General features: G+C 41.3%; 1 protein-coding gene across 1 annotated transcript; it reads left to right on the forward strand.

The window, feature by feature from the left end:
• The first annotated feature begins 291 nt into the window (after positions 1-291).
• On the forward strand, positions 292-8443 carry LOC139926425 (sodium- and chloride-dependent GABA transporter 2-like). Its single transcript, XM_071918167.2, has 14 exons — positions 292-442; positions 536-670; positions 1916-2056; positions 2940-3027; positions 3152-3284; positions 3377-3511; positions 3610-3713; positions 4050-4174; positions 5252-5364; positions 5457-5594; positions 6198-6300; positions 6396-6496; positions 6736-6906; positions 8333-8443. Exons 3-14 carry the CDS (start codon positions 1957-1959, stop codon positions 8441-8443), a joined length of 1422 nt encoding a protein of 473 aa, XP_071774268.2. The 5' UTR covers positions 292-442; positions 536-670; positions 1916-1956.
• Positions 8444-8598: the final 155 nt, after the last annotated feature.

Raw genomic sequence — 8598 nt, forward strand, 5'->3', positions numbered from 1 at the left:
TGCTGTAATGGCTTGTAGCAGCTTGGGGCCAAAATGAAATAAAGCAGGGTGGAGTTTCCTGAAGTTACAGCTCACTCTAATTGGTTAATTCAGCGACTGCTCCACTGACTCAAGACTGCACAGCAGTAGAAATGGGACACTTTCAGTCAATAAGTACATCCTTGGTTCAAAATTAAGCCAGACTGTGTACACAGAGAGACACCAGCATCCAGACTGGAACACCTGCACACAGGGAATAAAAGAGGAGAGGAAGAGCGGGTGCAGACAGAGCTTTTGGGTATGTTGAAGAAAGAATGTACAGTAAAAGACAGGACAGTGGCGAGGGTGGAGGAGAGAGGACAGTGGGACAGTAAGGTGGAGTTTCTCCTGGCCGTAGCAGGCAATGTTGTTGGCCTGGGCAATGTGTGGAGGTTTCCTTACCTCTGCTACAAAAACGGAGGGGGTACGTCTGCCGCTCAGCCCTTGTTACCAAAACATGTGAAGCATTTTTGGCTCTTTGTAGTGGTGCAAATTCTTCTGCATTTTGTACATTCAGGTGCATTCCTGGTGCCATACCTGGTATTCGTGGTGACGTGCGGTGTACCTCTGTTCCTGTTGGAGACCGCCATAGGCCAGTACACCCAGGAGGGGGGCGTCACCTGCTGGAGGAAGCTGTGCCCGCTGGCAGAAGGTACTTCAGGACTTCACTGTAATATTTCTGCTTGGAGACTCAAAGTTGCGTTCCACCGACTGAGGGGAAAGTAGCCAACAGGGCAAAAATTTCATCTGGTAAATCCAAGATTCACCAGTAACTTCACTGTTTTATCTTCAAATGATGACTGGTTACCTGCAGGAGTAGCTGGTAGACAAACTTAGCAGCCATAACAAGCAATTACCAGCATTTAGTTGTTGGCCAATGTCTCAATAGTCATGATTGAATTCTATATATTTCACTGTGGTAACCATACTGATGAGTGGGTATGCAATAATGCAACTGGAATGAAGCAAATGCAAACTTAAATGCAAATATTGAAAGACACAGATTCTTTAATGTTCATGTTCTCCATATCCGAGTTATGGCCTGGTTGTTAGTGGCCTACAAGGCAAATATTGACAAAGTAAGTAAGTAAGTAAGTAAAGTTTATTTATATAGCACCTTTCACAGAGCAAAGTCACAAAGTGCTTCACAGGAGTAAAAAAGTAGTAGCTATGGCCTCTGTGACCCTTAAGATGGATGAGATTCCAAGGTAAAAATGGTTGAAAATTAATATTTAAGTGAACACATCACATGCAGGCACAATATTTTCTTTTATGTTTCAGAAGCTTTAAAATCTAGGGTAAATACGTCTAACTTGTCTTTGTCAGTTATGCTCCGAGCCTTGATTATAATTTAACTCTAAACATTAACACATTACTGAGAGGAAAGTTTCCTGAGCACAAGCATGCTTACCAGAGTAATACTATGCAGAGAAAGAGAGGAAAAGGGAGAAGGAAATTTCAGAAACTGTCGGAAACGAAATAATATTTTTGCATTGATATTAAGCCTATGATTGTCCCTCAGCAGTCAACCAATAGTATAATAAAGAGTAATGGAAGGAGGCTAGTTCTTTGCATCATAAAATGAATATAACACCCTATCTGGCGGTGGCCAAGTTTTTGTTATTTGAAGACTGAAGATAAGATGTTGGCTATACTCTTTTTTTTTTTTTTTTAATCAAGTGACATCTTGACACTGGTGGAGTCATCCACCTTATTTCAAGGTACTATCTCTTGTTACAAGAAAATTCTGAAAACAGATAAAACTGCATTGAAAACAAGGGATAGGTCAGTATTTATTGTTTTTCACTTTTCTCAAGTTAAGATGACATTTTTGCAGTGTGGGGAGTTTCTGTATAATCTTTTATACAGAAGTACTGTACCAAATCTTGCCCTGCAGGTATAGGCTATGGTGGGCAGCTGATTCTCCTGTACAGCTGCATGTGTTACATTATTATTCTGGCCTGGGCCTTGTTCTACCTGGTGTTCTCCTTCAGCGCCGAGCTCCCCTGGTCTAGCTGCAACAACTTCTGGAACACAGGTAAAGTGTTTGTATTCAGGTTGTCTTCTCTTATTAAAGTATAGTAGAAAACATAATAAAAACAGTATAACCTAATTGGCTTTACTCTGCGTAGGTTCTGATTTCAGGGGAGTGTAAATGACAGAGTTGATGACAGATAAATGTGGAATACCCGCTAATAACATGTCATCATTTCCAGAATATTTTTTCCACCGCTAGTTGGTGTCAAAAAGCAGAGATTTGCACATAAAAATCCAGGAAGACAACATCAAGGCTGGACGTGTGTCATCATAGAATTACCCTGAACATTGATTAACAGCTGAAAAAAATTCAGTTTAGGGTTTCATCCCCCTTTAACTTGACATGACATTTGTCATTTTTTACAGCATTAATAACCTGTAACAATGAGATTCTACCCCCTCAAAGTGATTTATTACATTTCCATAACAATTATCCAACATGCCACAAACCACAGCTGGCTTCATGACCCCGCCCCCATATTACCCAGAATACTGTCTAACCAGCATGAACATAACTCTGCCTGGAATAGCCTATCATATGTAACTGAAACAAGAGAGCAAGAGAGCAACTAAGCCCCGTCAAACATTTGGTATGCAAGTATCACAGAAAAAAATATGAATAAGAATTGTCTGCATTCTTTTACAGTTCCACCACAACTTTTTTAACCTAACTTTGAAGCATTAAGAGACATTTCCTCTGCATGAAACCATAAAAGAACAAAATAATGTATTTCCCACTGTAGCTATTGCATTTATAATGGATATTTGACAACTTAGTCTGATGCATTTCAGTGTCACCAGCATGGCGAAACTCTCAGTGACTAACAAACGATTTTCAAACAATTATGAAAACATATTGTCTGTTTTTCTTTCTACCCTATCAGACAATTGTGTAGACTTTTCAGCACTAAATGGCACCATCAAATGGACCAACCAGACTAACACAACCTCTGCTGCAACAGAATTCTGGGAGTATGTCTATACAGCCTCTTGGTTCAATGAGGTCCTTTTTCATGGCCAAATTTACTATTTCATGTGGGGGAAAAAAAGGTGTCTTACTATAACGTTTTATACCCATCTGCCCTTTACCGTGTAGACGACGAGTGCTTTCTATCTCAGGAGGGATTGAGGAGGTGGGCAGCATCAGGTGGGAGGTGCTGCTGTGCCTCATTGCTATGTGGGTCATCTGTTACTTTTGCATCTGGAAAGGGGTCAAGTCTACAGGCAAGGTATTTACTACAGGCACATTTTTGGGGGGTAAAAGTGGCCCATGTATATACTATATTTGTAAATGTCATATAATGGCCATGTGTTTTTCCAGGTGGTGTATTTCACTGCCACCTTCCCGTACGTAATGTTGTTGATCCTACTGATCCGCGGCCTCACTCTGCCCGGGGCTGTCACAGGAGTCGTGTTCTACCTTCTGCCTGAACCCTCACGTCTCACAGACCCACAGGTAGTAGTAGGTAGTTATTACAGCACACTGATGACAGTGTGCAGTGTAGGTGAACAGCTTTACTCATGCAACTCGTCATTGTTGCTCTGCTGGAACAGGTGTGGATGGAGGCCGGTGCCCAGATCTTCTTCTCCTACAGTGTGGGCGTGGGCTCCTTAGTGGTGCTGGGCAGCTACAACCCCTACAACAACAACTGCTATAAGTAAGTCTCTGCCCAAGTAAGTCTGTCAGTTGGATGACATGTTGGCAAGCATCCGCCCTGCTGAAGTGTCCTTGAGCAAAACACACAATCCCCACCAGCTCTATAGGGGGCGCTGTGCTGCAGCTGAGCCTGACCTCTGACCTTACTTGAGCGGGGCAATTGAAAGAGCCCATCGCATTGCATACTTTATAAAGCATATATCTGCCATACCATGAGCCATGACATATTTAGCCGAGATGTGCCAGTGGACACGATGTATCTAAGCTATTGTGAATTCAAAAATTGTCAGTTGTATGCAAAAGTGAGTTCATAGAGTATGTTTTTTATGTTTTGCAGAGACTGTCTGTGGCTGTGTTTGCTGAACAGCGGCACCAGTGTGGTAGCTGGGTTTGCTGTCTTCTCAGTGCTGGGATTCATGGCTCATGAGCAGGGAACTCCCATTGAGGAGGTGGCAGAGTCAGGTAACACAAGCAACCATGTACATAAAGGTGTTTGGGATGATGCCACCTAGTTTGACGTCATACAGTCTTCCACTGTGCATTGCATAGCATCATAATATCAGCAAGAAAAAAAAAGGCTTAATCCTTGTCTGTGAAACCAGCCCTAAGAGTCTAACATCCCCACAACATTTAATTTTATGGAAGCGTCCTTGCCAGGAATTGAACTCGGACCTCCCGATTGAGAGTCTGCAACCTCCCTGGGGCACACTTTCACCCACATGACCAAAAGTGGGGAACACAATGACCGGCTGACCGACATTATGATCCATAGACACACACTGCCAGTGTGACAAAGTACATATTGCAAAAAAGTCAGTTTCAAAAGCTTCCTTGGTTTGCATGGTGAGTGATGGGAAACCCTGCTGATTTTACAGTTGGCTTTGAATTCATTTTTACTACCTATCCAACAAACCACAACCATAAGGAAACACTTTTTACCAGGAAGAGGTCTATCAGAGGAGGAGCATGCTGGCTTTATAGATCTGCATCACTGACCTACCAGCAGCAGAAACCACTATGGAGAGATCAGTCACAGGAATACACTCATTGACACAGATGCAGTATAATCACCCTATCAGTGTTAGTTTTTAAATACAGTGCAAGAATCTTTGTAATATAGCAGCAGCCGATGCTGGATGCTCACTTTCAAACATGGAACAACACACACACACACACACACACACACACACACACAAACAAACAGAGTGCATTGCTCACTGCAGAGTGCAACAGACACCCAGTCTGTTTCCCATCTTTCTCTCTCTCTTTCATTTTATTTGATACTTAGCCTCTCAAATATGCATGATTTCATGTGACTTGCTTTGTGGCAGGGAGCTCTGAAAAATCTACGCTAAAAGACCAGAAACTGCATCAAACTGTGTGTCTGGATTTGGCTACTATTCCACTACATCAAACTGTCTGGATGTCACATTTTACCTTTGCTGTGCCAAGTTACTGTTGCTTAATTGGTTAAATGGCAATGGTAGAGGCTGAAAGGAAGAGGGTAACCAACCTAGCATCCCCTTCAATGTTTTCCAGGACCAGGCCTGGCGTTCATTGCATACCCACAGGCAATAGCCATGATGCCCCTGCCTCAGCTGTGGGCCATCTGTTTCTTTGTCATGATCATCCTCTTGGGTCTGGATACACAAGTAAGATGCACATGCCCATGAATTCTTTCTGGAAGACCACATTTAATTAGGAAATGTAGTTATTCTTCTCTTGTTGTCCATTTTCTGTACAGTTTGTTGCCATGGAGGTGGTGATGACATCCATCACAGACATGTTTCCCGCAGTAATGCACAGGGCAGGACGACGAGAACGCTTTCTCCTCCTATTCTGCCTCACCTGCTTCTTCTTTCAACTTCCCATTATCACAGAGGTCAGGATTTAGTGTTATTCTTTTCATTATTTAACCTTGATGTGTCATAGTTTGTCCCATTGAGAGAGAAGTTGATGAGACAGTGGTATAGTTCAACGAACAAAGCGCTGACCATTTCCAAGAGATTCGTCTTCCATAGTTCTGACAGTTTCTTTAAATTCACAAAGATTTACCAATGCTAGATTTCTACAGGACATTCCACACAGAGGTTGCAGAGATCAGAAATCGTTTGTGATAGAAACACAGGATTGAGACAATATTTACACACTGGATGGAGAGTGAATATGAGAGAATGGATGCAATGGAAACAGTTTATTATTTCATTGCATTCACCTGAAAACATTTTCTAAAATACACCAATTATGGGCGACCACTGATGCTTTCCAGATTGACCAACAGAAACCCCGACAGCACAGAACAAAGGAGCATAAAACTGGAGTCTCACGGTCCAGTCAGTCAATGAGGCTGCTACTGCAGTGAGCACCAAACCCCATGAGAAAGCAACTTCAAACTGGAAGGCTAAGCTCAAAGTTAGTGGCTGACATCCACAATAAAAGAAAATAAAAGCCCATGACAATTATACCTCTCTGCTCTTGCCCCCAGGGAGGAATGTATGTGTTCCAGTTGTTTGACTACTATGCCTGTAATGGAGCCTGCATTCTCTTTCTCTGTGTGTTTGAAACCTTGGCATTGGGCTGGATATTTGGTGGGTATTCACTTTTAAATAGCATTCGCACGTTCTCTTGAAAAGTTACATCTAAAATGACATCTCCTCATTATATATAACCCCCCTCTCCTAAGGCGCAGAGCGTTTGTATGGCATCATAAAGGACATGACAGGCGTGCGTCCCAACCCATATTTTAAACTCTGCTGGCTCTGGCTCACACCCCTGGTCTCACTGGTGAGTTGGGCTTTCATTGTCAGGATCACAATACAGAGATATACCGCAATGGAGAACTGTCCACACATGCATGGTAGTGCTTCTCTCACAAAATCATGAAAGATCATGCATATTTCACAGCCATTTGTCTTTCCATGATATACACCTGAAGGTGAAGCGATCTCATAGTAATTTACAACAATTTACAAAGCCATATTTCTCTCTCTCACATCCCGCACTGTTCTTTACTATTTCCTCAGGGATCTTTCATATGTTCCTTAGTTGAGTACCAGCCTCTGACCTTCAACCGTTGGTACGTGTACCCAGACTGGGTGTACATGTTGGGCTGGCTAATGGCCCTCTCCTCTATTCTGCTCGTACCAGGGTGGGCAGTGATGAAGCTGGGTACTGGGTCTGGGACCCTCAGTCAGGTGAGACAACTGTGTAATTGTTTGTAATTGATGAATCAACAAAATGACGGTGGTGGTGTATCTGTTAAACTACTGAAAACCTACTAATTCATTTTCTCAGCTGAATTGAGAATGTACATGGTCCTTTAAGGGATGAGCACGTTTCGTGATCATAGGGCCGATTAAACCTATTGAAAACACATCCAGTAATCCATGGGCTCGAACTTGGATGTGAGAAACTTTTTCTTCCCTGCAATGTTTCATCCAACAGCAGCGAATTGGTGTTTAAGACCTCATGGAATGGGAATCAGAGTTCAAATTATGACAAGTGCCTATGTTGAAACAAGATATTTCCTTTAAATGTGTGAAGAAATGTATTTGTAGTGAAACAGGTTTTATCACCATACATGTGTTCTCCTACACCCTTGGAGGGAAGCCCAACACAGTGACTCAAGCCCCTTAAGAAATGTCTCAAAAGATTTTACAGATAAGGCATTAAGATTTCACAACATGTCTACAGGAAGTTGATTGTTTTGGCTTGTTTTATTTCCCAGGAATAGAGGCTCTGCAGTAACATACCGTAACATTACAGCAAAACGTGCCTAGACTAAAATGATTTGTCCGCCTCAATATCAGGAGAAACATTAATGCAATAATAAAAGTCATCATGTCCTGGCTTCAAATCCAATGAGGAGTAAACGCGTAATAATAATAATAATAATAATAATAATAATAATAATAATAATAATAATAACAGTAATAATAATAATATTGCATGTGAGGAAGCCTGCATGTCCCTTAACCCTAGAATGACCCTGTTCGGTGGTTGTTTTCTGTCACCTTTTACCCATATAAATTGTATATTTATCTTTAGTACATTTAAAAAAAAAAAAAAACAAGTTTCAATGATTCTTCAATACTAAAAAGCATGTTGCATCCACGTACAGTAACTAATTTGAAAAAAAATCATTCAAAATTGAATTCAGGTCCATGCAGAAATTGCTGTTATTATCAAATAATGTATTTAAAACAGAAAGAAATGTTCAGTGTACATGCTGTATATATTGCATACAGTAAAAAAGAAGGGGCCTGAATAGTTTTTTCTAAGGGTTAAATGAGCCCAGCTGAAGTGACAAATAAACATAATTATAACTTAACATCTCTGCAAGATCAAATGCATAATTTATATCATTAAGTTGAAGATAAAGATGAAGACAAAAGGCCTTTTGAAGAATTGAGGGTCATTTTGACCCTGCTGCATGGAAACTTGTAAGTCTGTGAGGTCATACATACATTCTAGAGTTAAAGGAACAGTTCACCCCAACATGAAATTTCTGTCATTATCTACTCACCCACATGTCAATCCAAATGATCATACAAAGGACTTGGAATATTTGTACATGTTTTGTTGAATGTTTTGTGGTGAAGTTTTCTCTCCATCTGTTAGCGCTTCCATCGCTTGTGTCAGCCTGACTTTGACCGCTCACTGACCCCAAACGGAGAGGCTAAGCTGCAGCATGTGGGAGGAGCAGATCTGGAATTGTTGACCACCAATTAATAAGAAAGGTTACCTGATCCCATCACATTCATGTGTCCAACAATTTAAGACTTACGTCTGTTTTTTTTTTTACTGATTATGATGTTTCTTTTACCGTTTTCTTCATGCAAGTCTTTGGTTTATGCTAATCCACTTGTCAGAGACAGGCAGAGACT

Source organism: Centroberyx gerrardi, chromosome 6, assembly GCF_048128805.1.
Source record: "Centroberyx gerrardi isolate f3 chromosome 6, fCenGer3.hap1.cur.20231027, whole genome shotgun sequence".
In the NCBI taxonomy this organism is placed as follows: Eukaryota; Metazoa; Chordata; class Actinopteri; order Beryciformes; family Berycidae; genus Centroberyx; species Centroberyx gerrardi.

What these genes read in the sequence shown, in the direction of transcription:
- LOC139926425 (XM_071918167.2), top strand. Translation starts at nt 1,957, where the DNA reads ATGTGTTACATTATTATTCTGGCCTGGGCCTTGTTCTACCTGGTGTTC. An exon ending in TACAACAACAACTGCTATAA is followed by an intron (nt 3,714 to 4,049) that starts GTAAGTCTCTGC and finishes TATGTTTTGCAG; the next exon opens with AGACTGTCTGTGGCTGTGTT. An exon ending in AACTTCCCATTATCACAGAG is followed by an intron (nt 5,595 to 6,197) that starts GTCAGGATTTAG and finishes TCTTGCCCCCAG; the next exon opens with GGAGGAATGTATGTGTTCCA.